This window comes from Carassius gibelio, chromosome A3 (assembly GCF_023724105.1).
Source record: "Carassius gibelio isolate Cgi1373 ecotype wild population from Czech Republic chromosome A3, carGib1.2-hapl.c, whole genome shotgun sequence".
NCBI lineage: Eukaryota > Metazoa > Chordata > Actinopteri > Cypriniformes > Cyprinidae > Carassius > Carassius gibelio.
Window position 1 is genome coordinate 16,016,373 of NC_068373.1, and position 22,676 is coordinate 16,039,048.

General features: G+C 40.1%; 1 protein-coding gene across 1 annotated transcript in view; it reads left to right on the forward strand.

Annotated features, from left to right (window-relative positions):
* Positions 1-1,879: 1,879 nt before the first annotated feature.
* LOC127948971 (voltage-dependent calcium channel gamma-2 subunit-like) overlaps positions 1,880-22,676 on the forward strand; it is a 67,682-nt gene continuing 46,885 nt past the window's right edge. Inside the window, exon 1 of the mRNA XM_052545862.1 lies at positions 1,880-3,472. Coding sequence (XP_052401822.1) covers positions 3,247-3,472 — 226 coding nt within the window. The 5' untranslated portion in view covers positions 1,880-3,246. The remainder of the gene's footprint in view (positions 3,473-22,676) is intronic.

Sequence of the window (22,676 nt, forward strand, 5' to 3'; positions counted from 1 at the left end):
CCATTCACTTATGTCCATTTAATCATTCCCTGCTGGTTCACAGTAGATCACACACTCAGGCTCAGTGTCCAAAGCCAGAACTCCTGTTTGCTCGTTGTTCATTCCAGTGATCATGACACAGCTAATAGAGGCTGGATTAGTGTGCAGGAACGGAGTCAGCAAACATACAGAGTCTAATGATGGAGACCAGCCAGTCTGCACAACTTTCTCACGCTCTGACACCACCTCTGTCGTGTTTGCCCCCTATATTAATCTGTGCATATTATGATGTTGGCATGCACTGGCAAGTTAGGGTCTACTGGATGATATTCACCTATTTACACCCATCCTTCTGCCCCCATTGATAATCATAGATTTGGATGCATTAATATGCAGTTTTATATTATTATTATTATAACTATTATTATGATTTATGCTTGTGTACACAAATAAATGTCCTATGGGCTACATTTTTTCTCTGCAAAATCTGAAATCACACTCCCCAATTCCATGCTTCAGTAAATTTACTACCCTATATATTCCTGTCCCCTTCCTCTCTGTATCTGTCAGTGTGCTCTCCTCATCTGTCTTCTGCACTTTGAATTCGGAGTGGTCCAGCACTGTTCCAGACTAGAATTTTAAGCATGTCCTTTGGTCAGGAGAAGGGGACGGTAGAGTCGGTTGCAGTATGCATGAAACTTAAAAGGACTCTAAAGGAGGCTCTACGATTGTACCATGCTGTTTTATGTGATTTTGCATGCCTTTGCACTGCATATTAGGGAATTGGCCTTTTTCTCACTTTTGTTTTTATTAAGCTATATCGATATTGTATATTATTTTCATCTGATAATTAATTTTACCATTTAACTGATGACAGAAGAGATAAATCAAGTGGGCAATGGGAAGATGAATAAGGACATATTAAGATCATACAATCAACATGAATAGCAAATAAGCCAATAAAAATGTAGTCCCCATTAAAAAACAGCATATGCTGGTTAGGTATGTTTTGATGCTGGCATGCTGGTTTATGCTGGTCATGTGTTGGCAAGGGATCAGCATAAACCAGAAAAAGGACAAGCATAAGCCAGCAAAGAACAAGCATAAACCAGTAAAGGACCAGCATAAACCAGCAAAAGACCAGCATAAACCAGCAAAGAACACGCATAAACCAGCAAAGGACCAGTTTCCCAGCGTCAAAACATACCTAACCAGCATACGCTGTTTTTTGCAGTTGCAGGAGGCGACTGCATCAAAACAAATAAAAAATGTAAAAAAAAAAAGGGGGGGGGGGGGTTATAATAATAATTGTGTGTACTGCATTAAAAGTGCAAATACGTTAAAATACAATATGCTAAAAGAGCGCAGTGACGCTCTCGTGCAGAACTTGAACGTCTGAGGTGGTAACCACAGCAACAGTATGCTTTTCTTAAGATCAGTATTATACAAAATCTTGTATCTTTTTACATTAATATATTTATTTACTTTATTCAATATTATTTATACAAATACAAAAATCTGTTTTTAAAAAGTCAACTTAATGATAGTTGACAATTAGCAACGTGATCTTGTGTAGATTTCCTGCAGGCTGTTTTAAAATGCAACGTGGCCTATTACAAGAAAAAAAGAAATTTCTGTCAAAAACTTGATTACATAATCCACATAACATGTATTCTGAAACAACCCAGCGCCTTTAGTCATCATTTCATCGATTCGAACCACTATATTCGTTCAAGAACATGAGTTAATATCTGTATGTTTCGCTCTGTTTAAATAAGAGTTTTAACTGCAGCCTTTTCTGTCGCCGCACATCCCTTCCCTGTTGTATAATTCTCTCTCTCGCTCGCTCTCTCTCTCTCGCTCGCTCTCTCTCTCTCTCAGCCACCGCACGCCTGCCTACATACATCTCCCAAATCTTCACTAGCACACTAGCAAAGGGGACAGAAGCAGACCCGTATCCTCCTTTCCCAGCACACCACGTTCCTCATTCTCAGGTCTTTTTGTCTTTTACATGGCGCAAGGGCTCTGCAAGCGGGACGGTTCTGGGTGCGAGAAAGCCAGCGCGGATCTGGATAAGCGAGCATCAGTGGCGGGTGTAGAACACAGCAGTTCCGGTGCCTCCGCCTTCTCGGTCTCTTCTAGCCGGCTCTATGTCGAGTAATGGTCGGCTCGTTCTGCTGGAAGCTCCCTGCTCTAACCGGATCTTCGACGGCACCATATTCAACAGCAGATTGCCATTTTCGGAAGAGACCTTCATAGAGCTAGGATATACATATGGAAACTGGGGATCAGAATTTTAGGAAAAAGGATATATAGTAGTGCTTTATTTTATTATACCATCTTGCTAATTTATTTTTCATTCTCGATTAGTTTTCTCATTCCATCGTGACTGACTTGATTTTTCAAATTGATGCGAGAGCGGCAGCAGATTTAGATTCACCTGGACATTCTTTTTGTTGGTTTTAAACTGGACTATTCTGGCCATCCATCCATCTATCCTATATTTTTTTCTGTTTCTGCACTTCAATAGAGCTTTTCTTGTGCACCCCCCCCCCCCCCCCTCTCTCTACGTTGATTATAACAGACTAGGGTTTTCTTAGCCATATTAAGAGAGGACATCTTGTTTGTAAAGCAGCTACGTAGGTCAACAGTTGTTGTAACACATCGAATTGATATATATTATATATACATTACGATCCGAAGCAAAGCCTTCCATTACTCCATCAATACCAGTCTGAATCTCACATTCTTCCTAAACCAGTATTTATCCTCATTTCCTAACACATCAAATCTAAGCGACTAAATTGTCATAATCAAAACCGAGTATTGTTCAACGTTGGCTTAATAGCTGTGGCGTTTGAATGGCATACTCAGGCCATTATTAAAGGCCTCGGCAATTAATTATCTTTAATTAGTGGCTTTGCAGCGTGAATGTTCGTGTAAGTTTAAGCTGTAGCACTAGCTGCTGCATATCTTACCTTGTTTAGAAAGACAAGGACAAACGATTTAGAACGGTAAATTGCTCTTTGTTGGAACAGTGCGGAAAGCGTACCGTTCCACTCCGAAAACAAACGAAAAAGCCAGAAAGGCTCACCTATTTCTTCCTTAATCGGTTCTCACCCAAACGCAACCATAAGGTTCCTACCGCATCCTCCCTCTTCCCCCTCCTTTCGCTCAAGTATATCCCATTTTTTTAATTTGGTTTGGTCCCGTAAATTTTCAAATATTTATTTCCTATACATCAAGAGGAAAGGGGGTCCCCCTTTCATGGAATGCGGCAACATGGGTGTGTTTGACCGCGGAGTTCAGATGCTATTGACCACGGTGGGCGCGTTCGCCGCCTTCAGTCTCATGACCATCGCGGTCGGCACGGACTACTGGCTGTACTCGCGCGGCGTGTGTAAGATCAAGAGCAACAACGAGAACGAGACCAGCAAGAAAAACGAAGAGGTGATGACCCATTCGGGACTGTGGAGGACATGTTGCTTGGAAGGTAAGACAAGTCTCATGCTCTCTTTCATTCACCAAATGACATTAAGCGGTCCCCCATTTGCATTAGAGGGTCCATCTCAGCATGTGCACACGTGTTCCTGTCGGTTGATACGGAAACGCAACTTAGGCCTGCTTCTCTCATGAGGGTTTAGCGACTCAGCATTCAGGACCACGGACAGCGACAGCGGCGCACAATCATACAACTCAGGCGTACTTTGCCAGATAGTCCAAACACAAGGACACAGGACGTTTTGTAATAAGACAGAACTAATTAACATATTTCTTGTTTGTCTAAGAAACCCATGTTCTAAAAGCCGCTTTGAACGCATTAATCTATAGTATTAACTCACATTAGCTTGTTGTATATATTCCTGCTGCTGCTCATGACCAACTTCGACCAGCTAGAAACCATCTACCAGGAATACCAGCTTTTTTGGGTTCAACCAAAAATAAAAACATTTTCATCATATGCTCACCCTCAGGTCATTCCACACGACTTTCTTTCCGTTTCCTTGAAAAATGTTTTTGTCCATACAGTGGCAACACATATGCTCTTTGTATGGACAAAAAGTACTTTTTCAAAATATCTTATTTTGTGTTCTGCAGAGGTCAGTCATTCATACAGGTTTAAAATGAACATTTAAAAAAAAACATAAAGGTATTTTATTGGAATCTATGGTTCCTTGAAGAATATGGGGTGTGGGGTTCTTCTAGTGCATTGCTGTGAAAACCCCCTATTGGAACCATAATTTTTAAGAATGGATGAGTAAATGATGACAAAAGTAACACTGAGTTTAACTACCACTTTAAGATAGATTTAAGCGCAGGGGGAAAGTTGGATGTAAAAGCAGATAAACGCATGTGTGCACTACTGGAACCTCCACTGGGGGAAACCTGGGGAAAATCGCTACTCATATATGCACCATGTTCAGAAAGGCTCTCTGTCAGGTCAACATACACTGACTGTTGATTGCCTGTCATGCCTCAGTGGCTGCACTGACTGTTGAATTTGGCCTAGCAATGTCACCTTGTGAGGTCACAGAGCATAACATACAAGATGGCCTGGGTCTGTGAGGCACATGGCCAAATGCTATCTATACACGTCCTTTGCTGAATCTAAAGCATAGGAAGAATTATGGAAGAAAATCTATGTAGCATTATATACGGTCAAATGAGTTAAAATACAAGGCATATAGACAAGAGAGACTGGGTGCTAACCTTGATCATCATTATGACAGCATGAGTTCTCATAGCCATATGTTGACTAAGGCAAGATGAGTGACTGACCACATCTGTGAGCGTATCCTTAACATCGGCTCTTTCATTTTGTCTGTCAGTTTAAGATTTGACTGCCAAAATGACCTGAAAGGCTCAAGGCTTACAACCTTAATGTGCAGGAATCTCTTGGATCAAAAGGTGCTTCATGAGAACCATCCAAGTGGGGCCTGATGAACATTTCCATGTAAAATAGCTCTTAATAGCTTCTTTTGTAGTGCCCCTGTGTGTCATTGGCACCACAAAATTCCACATGGTAGTCAGTCATTTGTAATTTGTGATTCATTTTAGCTCTCAGTTACACAGATAAAGCAGACCGAGGTCAAATTCTTTGGAATAGCAATGCGGTTTAATTCAGTTCAGCTAATAAACTGATAGTACGCTAGTAGAATTAAACTCTGAAGAATGAAACATTTGCCTCTTTGTGTGTCACAAAATAAATCTAACCGTTTATGAACAGGCAAAATGATCTCTGGATAAACAGCACACTTAAATAGTAGAACTTAAACTTAAATTGTCGATTACAGCCAGCTCATTTGCAGAATTAGGTGTAGATCTATGATAAGTTTTAATTAGAAGAGGACTGTGCTGCTTAAATGTGAAACATCTATTCCTCCTGTTATCAGTTCAGGCTCACACAGATCTCACGCTCAGACTACGACAAAAGCAATTAGCTGCAACAGTAAATAACACTTATCCCTCAACCTACACGGTTGTATCCATCAACCAGGTACTGCCTCTCAGAGCCCGTCTTGCACTGCCATCTCATAGACTGTGTGTTGGCAGGCCAGGATGTAAATCTCAGTGGTCTGTGCAGAAGATGATTTGCTGGGGAGGAATAGATTTACAGCATGCAGGTGGGCAAGAGTGTTATAGTGTAATCTGTCCCTGGAGTGCTCCAAACTGATGAGAGAGGGAAAACACCCTCACTGGACTGTTCTCAGCAATATTAGCAATGCTTCAGATATTTAAGATCTACTCCCCCACCCACCCACGTATTAAGTACACTATAGACCAATTCAGAGAATCACACCTACAAAAAGACGTACATATCTTGAACAGCTTGGCTCAATCAGATGCATTATAATTTCCTGAGCAACAGAAAAGAACTAATGTATATTACACTATCTACATGAAAAAGTTATTTTCCAATTGGTGTCATTATTTGGAAAGCATCTTTATAGTATTTTTGGTTTACTTAAAAAACATGGGGTCGGTAAGTAGTGTTTTTGAAAAATGTCTCTCATTATATATTGTGTAGTATTATTACAATGTACAACAACTGTTTCATATTTTAATATATGTTAATATGTAAAGTATCTCTGCATATGGTGTTCATTTTCAGCTTGACATTTATGTGGAATATATTTTTTTCAGGATTCTTTGATGAGTAGAAATTTCAAAAGAACAGCATTTATTTAAAATTTATTTAAAATTAACATATGTTTCTTATGTCAGCCGATCTACTTTGTTCTTCATTAACTTGAAGAAAATAAACATGATAAAATTGTTTTAATTGATAATATAATAGACACAGACACAAATGTACTCTGCAGAGAAATTATTAATATCCTGTTAGAAAATTAACAGTACATTTCCATTAAGATTTCCTTTATTTACAGGGTACAATGGGCCTTTTCTTTTGAGTGTCAAAGCTTAGTTGTCAAACTAAGTGGATTATGTTTATAGTTAATGTAATGAACTACACCCGTGGTTAATCTTGAGCTAAACTGACAGAAAATGATAAATTACTATGAAACCAGCTGATTAAAAGTAATTTTTTATAGTAAGAAATGAGAAGTTATTCCTGCAGAAAAAAAGCATCATTTGTTTGCAGATGCCACTTAGTTTGACATCTTGTTATCTAATACAATTCATAAACTTTTAAACCAGGCTTAAATGTCTAAATACTTTTAATGGCCACTGCAAATTTTTAACTTAGGACTTTTTTATTTCCACAAAGGAAAACATTTTTTTTTATCAGATAATTAGGGCAAAGTTTCTAAAAAAAATGTACAACACAAAAGCAAAGCACAATGCACTTGCTGTTATCGCTCCTCTCAGTGAAAGATGACAGCTTGTTAAGGTCTTGTTCTGGACACCCACAGAGCCATTATAGTGCCACTGCAGATTAGAATGTGCTCCTATAGTGAGTGGAAGCAAATATGAATCAGCATGACATTGCAGTACATGCATGTACACAAGAACAAACATTGCCATGATAGAACACAAGCAGGTATAAGGTGGGCCGTCATAACCATAGTGACTCAGACCCAAGAGTACTTCAGCAGAACTACAGGTAATCTGTGTTTTAAATCTTCATTACGCTAACAATGAATGTTAGGGTACAGCACAGCAAGAACACAGCAACAGCGCAGCAAAGTGACAAAGGAGATGCAGTTATATTCCTCGCACACCCAACACTTATCATTCTGAATCTCTGTGACAGCAACTTTCCTAACAAGACTGATCATTCTCCTGAATGCTTTGAGTCGTTGTGAATATTTGCTGGGCCACAGCGGGCTGCTGCTAATGAATGGACTTCCTGTGCAAGTTTGCCATTTGCATGTGGCCAAAGTGTGTGTTTGAAGACATAACCAGCGCTGTCTCAGCAGGAGGGGTGAAAAATACTCTTGCATTTTTCTCACCTCTCGCTAGTTCATGCTTGCAAATCTGCTCTTTGTAATCAAGTGTGTGTGTGGTCTCATACCTGGCGTTCATCCAGTTCGACTGAACCAGTGTGGCAGCATTGTGCTGCTATTTGTAAATCATATTTTGGGAACCTGTGTGATCAAAATGATTACATGTGAGACTTTTTGGTTTAAAATTTGATATTTTTATATGTATACGTGTGATATAGACAGACAAGCTGTGGGTCTTCGTCGTGTCTGTATAGAGATGGATTACACTCATAAATTGATCAGATAAGGATTACCAGCCTGGCATGGATCTGTCCAGCTAATGACACAAGTCCAGAGTGGCATTGCACAGTATTACAACACTACTGCATGATTCAGTTCAATCACACAGGCCTCTGGCCGCAAAACAATCTCAGTTCAGCTTAACACTTACCAAAGGAAAAATCCAACCATTTTTTCTTTGGCATACCCACTCTCTATAGCACTTTACTACTATGATCCACTTATCCTATAAACACCAGGGATGTGATGAACAGCAAGGAACAAAAACATCCTGGAAGCCAGCATATACACTGCCAAAACACCCTTCAGGTTAACCTACAGTATAACAGAAGAACGGCTTCATTCAATGCCTTTTCTCATTGCCTTGTCAGATGATCATTAGAGATTTGAGGTGACATAATTCTTGCTTGATATATTCAGCTGTGATTTTAAAGGGATTTTCAAAGTGAATAAATGATGATAGTTGATAAAATAATAAAAGTTATCACTGGAGAAGATAGCAAGGATTTGTTGAATTGAACAGCGTGATACAGAAAAGACATTTACATTGCTATAAAAAGTAAAGACATTCATGTTGTTCTAGGATCATGTGACACTGAAGCCTGCAATAACGGCTACTGAAAATTCAGCTTTACAGGAAAGAATTACATTTTTAAACATTACAATAGAAATCAGTAATACTATTTCACAATATTATATCAGTTTCAAATAACTCGTGCAGTATGTTCCAATTCTTTTGGAGCCAGATGATGGTTTACATTTGCATTTATTTGTTTAATAATTAGAGAAGTGCAGCTCTAACATTCTGCTATAAATATCTCTTTTTGAGTTCCAGAGAAAAAAGAAAGTCATATGGGTGACATAAGAGTGAGTAAATGATGACAGAACTTAAATTTTCTGTCATTTCTGGGTGCACTGTCCATTTAAGGAATGATAGAAGCCATTTATTTAGAAGAATAATGATCTAATTTATAGCTAATGTACTGGCAAGCCGGTTCTCATTTTGAACTTCTCAAATGCAGGACATGTATTCAAAAAAAAATTTTTTGTATTTTTTTTAGAGACATCTAGACAACCTCTGCCAGAATCAGAGGACAAAATTCTGCTCTGCCGCTCAGACAGGAAGGAACATAATGAGGGTCTCAGGGGCATATTAATATTGGATTGGGAGAAGGCCCAGGTGGAATACCACTTGAATCATCCTCATTCTGATCCAGCTCTGAAAGCAGGTTGAATGTGACGGTCGTGATCAGAGTGTGACAGAACAGTCTGTTCCACATCTCATTTCTCACCTTCTCTCTTCTCTATCGCTTTCTTTCTCTCTCCTGCTTTTCCTTCTTTCTACCTGAACGCTGGCAGGTGCGTGTGTAGGAGTACTCTTGCTATTCTGGAGCTTCTGTCTCCTCCACTCAGATGACCCTCTACTGGGGATGCACATCTGCATTAGTAATATCCTTTTTAAGAGCTTTCCTGCATTACTTTTATTTTGGTTCCTTCTTTGCAAACTCTAAGGGAATGCTAAATGATCACAGAGTCCCTGCAATAAACTATACATGGCGTGGTGAAATTAGAAAGGATCATAAATGTAACTCTTTGTCGGTCCTGTCGGGGGTAGGAGGAGCCGAGTGGTGTTATTCATCATTCCTCCAATCATCTTCTCCAGAGCTGCAGGCTGCCTTCATCAGGGGAATGATTGAGTGACACAGGCTTCCTGGTTGCTTTCGGTCCTGGCGCACTGTGTGATTTTCTCTGCACTTTGACCCAGGAAACAGATCAATAGAGGAAGATCCCAGGATCTGTGTGTGGGGAGGTCCACAATATAGTGTAACATCACTGATTATAACTGATGAATGAATGCAACTTCAGATAAGTGGAGGCACATTGAGTTAAAAAGAGATGTTCAACATATAACATTTTGAGCTACATAGCATGTATGCCTTTCTTTCCTCTGTGCAACACAAAAGGAAGATGTTTAGCAGAGTTTTGAGGCTGCTATTTTCCATTCATTGAAAGTCAGTGATAAGAAACACCATAGAAATGGGTCACCTGACTTGTGCGCTAGACATATGCTAGGTTTTTGTTGTTTGTTTTGGTGAGGAAGAGAAACATATGTTACATTATATATTAAGACATAGTACATATCATACTAAAATGATATACGTACAACTAACATTTAAAAGTTTGGGGTGACTAAGATTTATCTTTTCTTTTCTTTTTTTTAATTTTCATTCATTTAATAACAAATCAGCAAAATCAGTGATATTGTGAAATATTATTTAGATAGTTTAAACTGTTTTCTGTTTTAAAATGTAGTTTATTCCAGTGATGGCAACATTGAATTGTCAGCATCATTATTCCAGTCTTCAGTGTCACATCATCCTTCAGAAATCAATCTAATATGACGATTTGCTGCTCAAGAAATTTTTATTATTATCAATTTTGAAAACAGTTGTGTTGCTTTTTTGTAAAAACTAAACATTTTAGGATTTGATTAATAAAACGTTCATAATTTATTTGAAATATAATTTATTTTAACGATGTAAAGTCTTTACTTACTATTAATTAATTGAATGCATCATTGGTTAGTATAATTATTAATCTCCTTGAAACAATACAATCTTACTGAAGCGAAACTTCTGAATGGTAGTCTATATTTGATCTAGTTATGCTTCTTTTTAATGCATTAAAATATATTCAAATGTGGTGCATCAAAACATCTTATGATGCTCTTAGAATTAGACATTGAGATTTAAGCCCAAAGGTGTAAGAGAAGATTTGTCTGTGTGTTCATCACTGATCTCATCACTTCAGAAGACCTGGGATATAAATTATATAGATTATTTTAATGGTACTTTTTGTAAAGAACCAGAGATTAAGAGCCTTTGGTCTCCGTCTAATAATTGTATTGAATAGACCATCATGAATTTCCTTCTTATATGATGTACTGAAGAAAAAAAAAAAAAATGGGTTTGAAATGGCATGGTGAGAAAAATGGTAGAATTTCATTTTTGGGTGAACTATCCCTTTAAAGAGATTCTGTCTACAGCACATAGTAAAGAGTAGTTTTGTTTGAAATGTTTGGTAAAGATGCAAAAAGGATTTGATTATATCGCAGCTCATTTCATGTCTCCAATTACCACAAACCTCTTTTTGCCATGCAAAACTCGACATGCACATCTACACAAAGAGGTCTGTGGTGATTTAGAAATTCACTCTCTCGCATTCAGTGGCAAAATCTCTGTCATACTATTATACTGAGCAAAACCAATTATATAGAATTGATCTCATTTCCACTGTTGTAGACTTTGCAGTCGGCATTAGGCCAATTCTGTGATAACGTTTAAAGGGGATCATTCATTTATCCCCCACGCCCCTTTCTCTGATGGCCATTTTGCAGATTTAAAGCAGTGAGAGGAAATCCCACCATAAATGCTGATTAACTCTATATCTGCTCCATTCATTTTAAGTCAAAGCGTTTTGCTGTTTTTCCCCTGAAAGCAGCAGTGGAATCTGCGGCCCTCTCAGGTGTGATGAATTGGTGGTGTCCTTGGCACAGTTCATTTGCAATCCATTACAGCGCATTAGCTTTGTGTCAGAGAGGAACCCAAACACCATGCATCAGTAAAGTGAGGGGATGCAATCAGATACCCCAGCTTACACCCACATAACATCGATTTGCAAAACACGTTTGAATTTCAATTTGTTTTTATAAAGTATGTTGAAATTAGGCCAGAACTGTTTAAAGGAATTGTGAAATATATAGAATAAATAAATAAATAATGCTCAAAAAGTCACTCATTTATAGTTTAGGAAATTTAATGGAGATTTAATTGATGTGTCATCTAAGTATCACCTTTGTCTTTGACTTTAGGAAACAAGTGATATTATTTTTGACTTATAAAGAAAAGTATATACAGTATAGTATATTATATATACTGTAGTATAGAGAGAGTATATACTCCAAATATATACAGTACAGTTAAAAACTGTATGGTCTGTAAAGTAGTTTTTTTTATGCTTCGAAAATAATATTTTATGCACAACAAGGCTACATTTGATCAACAATATATTACTAAACCACAGTAAAAACATGAATATTATTAGAATTCAAATTTTCTTTTTTAATTTGTTTTCTTTTTATTACATTTTCAGCAGTCATTACTCCAGTCTTCAGTGTCACATGATCCTTCAGAAATCATTCTTATATGCTGATTCATTTTTATGTATGCATATATAGTGCTCAGCAGATGCTGCTATACATATGCATATTATCTGCTTAGTACTATTTTTCTCAATTTTTGTCTTGTTCATCCATCCATACATACATATATACACAAAATACTCATATACTGTTATTGCATTTAACAATTTTTATTTTTTTTTCTATTTTGTGTAAATGTATATGTGCGTGTGACAATCTCAGCGCAGTGTGTGACATTTAAATCTCTTGTGAGTCTCTAAAGGAGATGTGAGATTACTTGAGTCTTTTACTCAAGAGAGCAATTTAAGAAGCAGTAGACTCCATTTGCTCTCCATTTTCTCTTATTGCCGTTGAATCTCATTGCTGTCAATTGAGAAGTTAATGAGATCTTTTTTTCTATCCTATGGGTGAGTCTCATCTTGGAGAAGATCATATCTTAGCACATGCTGCTTAGCGTTTGCTTCAGTCCTGATATATTACAGGTCTCAAGTGTAATGTTTCATATAGAACAACACTCCGACAGTCCATTTAGATGTCCCTAAACATTATCGTCTGCAATGTAATGTTAATTTATTTATGTTCTTATACGCCATGGGTCCCCACGTAATGAGCATGTGTCTTTTCTGGCTCTGTGGAGGATGTACTGAGATGTTTCAACCTCTGCAGACCCTGGTGAGGTAGCAGTAACAATAACAGCCCAGCCTCACGTTGCATTCCCTTGTCCCTCTTGAATCTGAAACCACATGACCAAGTGCACTTAGTTAAATTATGCGCTTGTTTAGAAATGAATTACCAAAACTACAAGATGCGCAATCTGGTATCTGGTTTCATACAAATATATAGTCATCTTACTCATATTTCCTTTCCTTCTCTAGGTGGGAGATCAGGTATAACGGTTCACATTGTGACTGTATTGATTCCAGCTCTGTTAGGGACTTTGAAGACTATTGATGAGAAGTAAATGGTGCCCTGTGTCTCATTCTGATGGAACGAGCATCTCCTCCCCCATCGTTTTTGAGTGTGTGTGTGTGTGTGTGTGTGTCCCACATTGTCTTTTTCTCTCGGGTAATAACACCCAATTCAGTGCTGAAATTTTAGTAGCAATTCTCAAAGCCATTGTATGGTGATCTAGGTTCAAAGGGGCAAAGCAGTGCTGTGGTTGAGCAGAGCTGATCAGATGGCTGTGTTTACATCAGGCACCAGTGCTGGCAAAGCTTCCAGTCACAGCAAATGGTGCTGTTGGCTAAACATACTGCTGTCAGGAGACTCCCACTGTCAACTTCATCTGGAAGAATTCAGCAAGACTGGCTATCTCAGGGAAGCCAAAGTCTTGCGGTGCACTATATATTTCAATGCTCAGCCTAAAAATCAAGCTTATATCTTTAGACTGAAGGTTTTCAGAAGAATATCCTATATAGATGTATATATTTGTGATTGGTATGGAAGTTTGAGTTGCATTGAACGTGTTGCTTTTGTAGTATTTCTTTTGTAAATGTAGTTTTCGTTTGTAAATTTCTATGTGGTTGCTAAACTTTTATGGTATTTTTGAGTCATTCTGTGTGGTTGCTTAGGTGTTCTGAGTGGTTTAGAATGTTTCTATGTGGTTACTAAGGCTTTTGGGGTGTTTTTAACAGGTTTAATTTGGTTTCTAAGGTGCTCTGAGTATTTATGCATCTTTGCATGATGTAGACATATGTAAAAAAAAAGAAAAAATAAACTTTATCTTTTTTTATTTTATTTTTTATTTTACATATACAGTATGTGTTTGTATTTATATGTTTGTGTGTGTGTGTGTGTGTGTGTGTGTTTGTGCATAGTTGAGTGCATAAATCATTAGAAGAGTATAAAACCAACACCATGAAATCAGAAAATAAACAGTTAATTGGCATGAAGAACATTCATTTGATGTCACTCTGAAATCAGAAGCTGTTCTGAGTTTATAGCAGGAAATGATGTGCACCTGGCATCATCATTTTGCAGACATCAAATAATTCATGTGTAAAAAACTATTCAGTGCTCCGTATGTGCCAGGACCCAAAGGTTAACGCTTGCAAAAATAGCTTACCAGAAACCTGTCTTCTGAAGATAACCTCAGGAACAGGTTGCATGAGATGTAGAAAGAGACTGCTGTTGTAATAAGTAGATACGATAAGATATGCAGTTTGGGTCATGGAGCTCATTCTACATCTATCAGCTGTGTCATTCTTCGCCCTCATACGCCCACGTTTCTCCACCCGTCTTGGATCTCTGCTGGGTTCTGAACTTGGAATAGGCCTTTGTGTGTGTGTGTGTTCCTGTTTTTTTCTTAGCGTAATAAGGAACAATATACATTTTTAATGAAGAGCAGCATGGCTTCTCTTTACTCTCTCAGATCACTGACAAGGAGTCTCTAATCTTCACATTGCCTGTATGTATGTGAATGCATATGTGAATGCATTCACAAGCTCAAGAGTCAACACAGACTGTGGATCTTAAATTTGAGGCATGTCATAATACATTCAACTATCCCGGTTCAATGTGCAGAGTCAGCTATAAGCCATTCATATACTGATTTCCTGAAAAATATAAATACAGTGGCTCAGAAGTATAGAGCACAATAGGGTATTTTTCTCCAGAGGCATTTCAAAAACTTCAATAACAAGCAAATACCACAACATTTGATGCAAAGTTGAAAACTATTTGAAAATGTTAAATAAAAGATGAAAGATATTCAACGAGCACATAGCGGGACCAGCACAACCTATTTCAAAGCTGAATTTTTGAGTCTTCAGTGTCCCAAGATCCTCATTAAATCATTGCAATATGTTGATTTGCTACTCAAGAAACATTTCTTATTATTATCAGTGCTGAAAACAGTTGTGCTGCTTAATGTTTTTGAGGAAATGGTGATGCATTTTATCATGATTTTTTAATAAATAGGAAGTTCAAAAGAACAGCATTTATTTAAATTAGGAATCTTTTGTTACATTATAAATGTCCTTACCGTCACAAATGATTAATTTAATGCATACTTACTGTATTTGCTCTGATTTGTGGATCTGTAGTTAGTTTAGCTCTTCCTCTTGTAACTAAGTAATTAAAAATAATAATAATAAAGCTGAAACCACACTAACTTATGGCTTCAATTCTTGCTTAGTCATGGCACTCATAGTTTTGTCCAGAAGGCTTTATACTTAATTTTCAGCATAGATTGTTTTTGTTTGTTTGGTTTTTTGTGCAGAATGTAGCTACTTCTGAAAGGCTTCTGTCAATCTGTGCTGGGAGAGGAATAGGAAGTCAAAGGCAGATGTAACAGGGGTCCAGGGACACTGACCTCTGACTGTCCACAGTGCTTCTAGATGCAGTGCATCTCTGCTCAGCCCTGCATGAGCCTAATTAAAGCAATTAATCAGCTGAATTATGCTGAGATCACACACACCACTCCACCAGCAGCTCCCTGGGGTCCTCTAGAGAGACCAGAGCTAGCATGGAAGTAAACCGCTGCTTCACTGAAATCAGGCTTTTTTGGGGGGTTAAAAGTAATGAGGCATTCTGAGTGAATGTTTTACAAATCGAAACACGAACACATCCATAGAAATGTCGGGCAGTGTAGTGTAGTGTAGTGTAGTAGAGCACTAAGGCTTGAGAGACAGGCAGCCATCTTGGATTCATATCTTTCTCTATTACGCTCTCATATTTGCTCAATCTCTCGCAGCCCCACAGCCGTACACATGGACCCAGACACAAATGCTCTGAGGGTCACAGTGGCGGCACTGACACAACACATTCTAATCTCAATACTCAGTTTGTGTGCGTTGTGTCTCTGCGTGACTTAGACATTGTGTCTCTATGTTTTGGGGGGGGGGGGCAATGGTAGACACACTAAGTCAAGCTGCTTTGTGTCACTATCAGGAAGTGATAAGATAAGTTGACAGCATCACAAGTCATGGGCTCATAGCAACAGTAAGAAGACAGACAGAGAGAGGAGGGAAGGGGGGAGAGAGGGAGAAAGGGAGTGGGGAAGATGGTTTGAGAATGAATTAACACCTTTAACGACAGCAGCCTATTAAGACTGCAGAAAAGCAGACAGCCACAAAGAAAGAGAGAGGGAGATTGAGACACAGCGTAATGATGGATGAAACATGCATACTGATAGTAGTGTAGAAAATTGTACAGCATATGTATGGCAGATGTGGGGTGGCTTTTTGCAATGCAAATCTATGCATGCAATGCAACACATACATCAGAAAGACGTCTATTTGACATCTGCAAGATGTATTTTTTAGAGCATTTCCTCATCTGCAGTACGTCTATAGGACATGTCCCGTCAGACGTTAAACAGACAGCTAGAAAATGTCTTCAAGATGTTTATGATTTAGAATGTATGTAATACTGACATCTTAAAGGCATTTATCAGATGTTTTTACACAGCAGATTATTTCTAGATGAAGTGATCTTAACAGACATCTTGCAGACATACTTGTGATGGGTTATGTCTGAGTTTAGTTAAAAAATAAATGTAACAAGTTACAATAAGGTCCCATTAGTTTATGTTGCTTAATGCATTAAATAATGTTACTACTGGTGTGTTAATGTTATTAAAAGATATATCTTTTATTTTAATAAAGTATAACTAAATTTCCAAATGAACAAATGAAAATGAATTCATATTGTAGGACTATTTTTAACTAATGTTAACAGATGAAACCTCATTATAAAGTGTTGCCACATTAAAATCACTGCATTTTATAATACTGAACTATTATTTTTAAAGTCTAATATCTTATCTAATATTAAAATTATTATTACAGTTATTATATCCACCTTTCTCCTGAGTAACAGATGAGCGCTGGCATGATGGATTCTGACTTCCATTTGGATGCTCTCATGTTCTGGTCTCCATAGAAGTCAATGTTAAAACGGGGTAAAAAGATTGAATTAATTAATTAAACTGAAACTCTTTAAATATAACTAAATATAAAAATGTGCGCATGGTAAACTGTGCTGTTGGTGGCTGCCCCAGTAACAGCAATAAACCTAAGGAATTCCCATAAAGTACTTATTTTGTGCACTGAATTGGGGAAAAAAGGCATTTCAATTTATTGCTCCCTTTGCCTGGAATAATTTGCAAGTTTAGTTGCATCTTAGGGAGCTAGTTTCATTGGACGTCTTTTAAAAAGATTTTAAACAATTTGTAGACAGAAACATCAGGTTGCAGATGTTCTGACTAGTTATGTTTTGATATTCCTTTTTCATTGAACAATTTATTTTGGAATTTGTTTTTAACTTCCTTGTGTGTAAACGTATGGATGGATGTTATCTTTTAAACCCACGTGAGCTGTGTTGCTGTCAATCTTGGTCAGGACAGTCTTGTAAAATTCATTTTTAATCTCAGTGGGCTTCTTTTCCAGGTACAAAATAAAGGTTAGAACTAGCAAATCAATCTGTGTTCATTATATTATCGCTTGAAAAATATGTTTATTTGACTAGAAACATCAGAGACAGGAAATGTAAAGGATCGTTCCAGTATAAATCAGGTGAGAATTCCATGTCAGGAAAAAGGTGGATATATATATATATGATATTAACTATTATAAATATGTGTGTTAATGTGTTAACATATTTTTAAAAATCTTAGAATATAGATAAAAAAATTAAACCACATTAGCAAATAGTTTTTTTCCTTGTATTCAGCATTAAACTAGCCAAATGTAGTGAGATTTATTGTTAAAATCTATTGGCATAGGTTCAACAATTTGCAGATGACCTTTGCACTGTTGGTGTAGACGATTATATGAAATCTGAGAATTTCCAGTTGCCAAAAAAGTGAAAAAAAGAGTGTTCAAAGGGGAAATATGGATAAAAGGAGGTAGGAGAAAGTGGAGTGGAGAAGAGAAAGGCAGAGGGGAGGTGGTTTGACGCATCCAGACTGCAACCATTGGCTTTTTTCTTCATTGGGGATCAAAGAAAAGAAAAAACTGCAGCGAAGCAGTGCTCTGAATCCTGGATACATTCATCTCTCTGTACTTCTATTAATTCTTCACACCCATCCATGCACATCCATCTACTGTCATGACTAACATTTTCATTTCTTTGACTCTGTCTTTGTCTTGTTCTTTCAGCCCCCTATTTCTCTTTACACACTCCTTAGATAGTTCATCAAAAAAAAAAAAAGTGAACATTCTGTCATCATATACTGTACCCACCCTCATGTCATTTCAAATCGGTATCTTTATGGCTCTGTTTGAAATCCTAGTGAGCTGTTTAAATATGCAAGTTAGTAAGATTAAGCTTGTTTAGACCAATTTCTAAGGCCAAAACAAATGTCCCCATGCAGAATTCAGAGTGGAATGGAAATATATATATCCAAAAGCAAAAATATAACTTGTAACTTGAGAACTTTTGGAACACTGTGTTCTTTGTGAGACACTGCAACAGTTATGAGCACAATGATCCAAGATGTCCATCTAGCAAATGTTTGCATTCCTGTTCTGAGTGAACATCCCATTAGAAGTGAACTGCCTATGTAGGCAGCAAAGTAGCACACTAGGTTTTGGAACAGAGATTCTTTCATCTTACATCCACCTTACAAGTGGATGGGGATCGTCTCGGTTATGTATGGTAACCCTCATTCCCTGAAAGAGGGAACGGAGACATTGCGTCAGTGACTGATGAATTGGGATCTCACTAGAGAGACAAATCACCTTCGAGTGTTAACAAAACAAGCCAATGAATGTTGGTGTACAAGATTTGAATCACACACTACGCCCCGCAGCGCGGGTATATAAGGAAAGTGCGTGCAGTCGCACATTCAGTTTTACACTGAGGAGCCGTGACAGTGTGCCTCGGCCGTACAGCGGTGGTACAGCAACTGTGGTTACCATACGTAACCGAGACGAAATGGTGTCCATATGGAAAACGCCATTATTGCTGACACCCTCCACCCTCCAAAATCCCCCTACACCAGTTGGGGCAGAAGATAGGACAGGGCTTAAGCAGGGGAACCCGCCACTGCTGTTCTGTACAGTAAGATATGGATAACACTGGGAAAGAGTACCCAAGTAGGGGAACGCTACAGAGCCACATCCTGCGTATAGGAGGTAACGTGGAAATCACATATATGGACTGGTAACAGGGCAGTGCTACATATGGAAGTCCCTGCGGTAGACTCAGCCTGTCTGGGGTGAGATCACTACCTAGCAGAGATGGCAGAGAGATCAGGGAAAGACATGGGCTTACCGTGATGGACGCCGTACCTTGGAGGAATACACATGTGGGATCACCCGAAGGGGGAATCACTACACACGGGCACTTAGCCCAGCACAAGGGCTAACCATGGGCATACACACAAGTGCTGGACCTGGCATCTGGTGCTCCACCACACTTGACTACGGAGGGTGAGGGAGGAACTTTAACAGTGTTCGCCAAAGGGAAACTGAGAAGCACTCAGGTGCACATATCCAGTCACTGAGCGAGTCTGGAGCTACTGACCACCTAAGGTTCTACATGCTCAAAAGCAGACAAAGAGCTGGTCTGAGGTCCTGAAGCTCTGCGTGCGGTCCATGTAAATGCACAAGGCGCGAACAGAACAGAGCAGAGCAATGGCTGGGTCTGCCTCCTCCCGGGGCAGCACATGGAAGTTGGCCCGAATTTAAGGCATGTATCATTGACTGAAAATGCTTGCAGGTCCCAGACCCTCTTGGCTGAAGCCAATGCAGTGAGGAGCACTGTCCTTAGTGACAGAAACTTCTCATCATTCAGCATCGATTGAGAGCGCTCTAACGAGAGATGCATGTCAAATGCCATACTGAGAAAAGAGATCATCTGCACAGAAGACAGTTTGCTCTTTTCCCGGTTGACCTGAAGCCCCAACCGGCTGAGATGACTGAGTACCACATCCCTGTGTTTGCATAACTGAGCTTGGGACTGGGCCAATATGAACCAGTCGTAGAGGAAGTTGAGAATGCGAATGCCTTCTTCCCTCAATGAACAATGAAGTAGGGACTGTAAAACCCGGACTTCATCTCCGCTGGAGGGACCGGCTCTATTGCGTCCTTTGCCAGCAGGACTGGGATTTCTGCTTGCAAGATGGGAGCATCTTTGTCCTGCACAGAGGTGAACCAAATACCCCTGAACTTGGGAGGATGTCGGGCGAACTGAATCGCATCGCCGAGTCTGAGGGTTCTCGTGAGCCAGCTAGACAGTTTGGGGAGTGCTAGCCAGGCCCCCAGAAACCAAATAAGTGGAACTAGGGGTACCACCGACGTACCCAAAGTGAGGCAGCAAGGTGTAGCAAAGGGACTCGACCAGGAAGGCACAGTATCCCGGAGTGGGGTCTGAGGGACTGTTGAGGCTGTGTCTTGTGCACTGCCATCCTGGCCCTCTTGAGACCCATAGAAACAGGAAACTGCTCTTTTACTGAATGTTTGGGTACCGCTGGCTCCCCAAAACAAGACTAAACTAAAAGAAACACAAGATTCTCCACCCTGCCCTCCTCATTCTCCGGGTCGCCCGTCTCAGGGGCACCGCTGGCACTTTACGGGCTGCGCCCGTTTCCTGGTGCCAGCTCCACGCCACAGCCAGTCTGAAGGCTGCTGCTGTGGCCAGGCTGGAGCGGAGGTGGAGGTGGAGAGAGCAGGAGGGTGCCCTCAGTGATGAGAAGGCAGAGGGGCTGTAGCCGGCGGCGAGGTGACGGCAGAAGCGGGCCGCTGGGACAGGATGTGCTTAATCACCCCCATCTGCTTCTGTGCGGCAGAGAACTGTTGGGCAAAGCTCTCCACAGCATCGCCGAACAAGCCAGCCTGGGAGATTGGAGAGTCCAAGAAGCGGTGCTTGTCGGACTCCCTCATATCTGCCAGGGTAAGCCAGAGGTGGCATTCCTGGACCACCAAAAAAGACACCGTCTGACCCTTGACAAGGTCTGTCGCAGTGCACAGCTCCTGGATCACACCTGGGTCAGAACTACCTTTGTGCAACTGCTTTAGTGCCTTGGCCTGGTAAATCTGCAGGAGGGCCATGGCATGCAGGGCAGAGGGGGCTTGTCCAGAAATTCCTTAAGCCTTGGCCATCAGAGTGGGTGAGAATTTACAGGCTCTGAATGGGAGGCATGGATTATCCCTCTAGGCAGCGGCACTCTGCGGGCAAAGCTGCATCACAATAGCATGCACGACTGGGGGGATCTCCAGCTACTCCTTAGCCACCCCGCCATCGAGGGTAGTGAGGACGGAGGAGGCACTAGATCTGCCCTCCAGGACCTTGTAACCTCCTCATGCACCTCCGGGAAGAATGAAACCAGAAGTGGCTGCCGGCAATCAGCGTGTCGCATTTCCAGGAATCACCCCCGAATCCTAATCTCCAGAGCCTAGCTCATCCCCGATTCAGTGATCGACATCTCGTTATCTGCTGGTGGACTGGATGAAGTGCTGGGCCCCGCCCTGTCCGACGCCTCAGCATCCGCATTCCGGTATACCAGAGGGTACGTTGAGCTGGAAGAGTGAGGGGCCCATGGAGACTTGCTCGGCGGGGAAGCCCTCACTGTAATCCTCAGATCAGCCTGGCCATGAGCCAAACTAGTCCGGGGCATGGAGAGGGAGACTTCTCCTCGTTTGATGAAGAGGAGCCATGATCACAACATCGCAATGGTCATATTCCCGCAGGGAGAACATGACTCATCCAAGAACACTGCCTGCACGTGCTCGAGGCCCAGGCATGCTATGCATCGCTCGTAACCATCAGATGTAGCCAGAAAACTACCTCACCCAGAAACGCACGAGTGGAAGGCCATCTTTAAAAGCTCTTTTAGTTAATTGCTCTTTTAGTGAAAACACTGAAGAGTTGAAGTGCCCAGGAAGAGTTGCAGCATGACCGCAGAATGGGAAGTTGCAGCACGCTGAGATCAAAGCACCACTGTCAACCCCCGCTGACATGCCGTAACATCAACACTCACAGTTTACTTGGCTGTCTTGAAGAAACTCATGCTTGGCAGCTGAAAGGCTCGGCTACGAAGTGAAAAGCTGAATGTGCGACTGCACATGCTCTACCTATATACCCGCGCTGCAGGGCAGGGTGCGCAATGCAAATCTCGCACGCCAACATTCATTGGCTTGTTTTGTTAACACTCAAAGGTGATTCGTCTCTAGTGAGATCCTGTTGAATCAGTCTGACTTAACATCAAACGTGACTGAATGAAAAGGAAAAAGCACAGTCATGGTGGTTAAAGTGGTCTCTTCTATTGCAAGAAAAACACAAAAGAAATTGATATGACTTTGAATGACATAAACTGATAGAATTTTCCTTTTTGAGTTAACTATCCCTTTGATATCTCCATTGTCTTCTCATACCTGTACATCTCACACACAGTCTCTCTTTAACTTGTCAGTCATTCCCGAGTCACTGTCTGTTTCTCTGCTTCCCTCACATACATGCATACAGACTCTATGTGCTCCCTTGGTCACTCTCTCGGCTCAGGAAGAGAAATCAATAGCAACAAATTAATCATTCTGCCTAAGGCAATCCAGTAGAAAGGGGAGGGTTGGAGAGGTGTGCATGTGATTGAGTGAGTGAGTATGTGTTGCTGAGGAAAAATTGTAAGTAGTACATGTTCTAACAATTGATTTAAGTTCTCCTTATGGCTAAACCAACATTATTTCATATTGGGGGTGGAACTGATACTGTTACCCTAATGGTTATTTTGCTTGCTGTGGTGTTTTGTTATTGAGCTCATTTTTCTTGTTCTGTTCAGATCATTTCAGTCGGCATTATTTACAAATGCAGGAACCTGTAAGAAAGGACAGGATACTTTGTTTTTTGTTTGCTTATTTCCCAGTTTG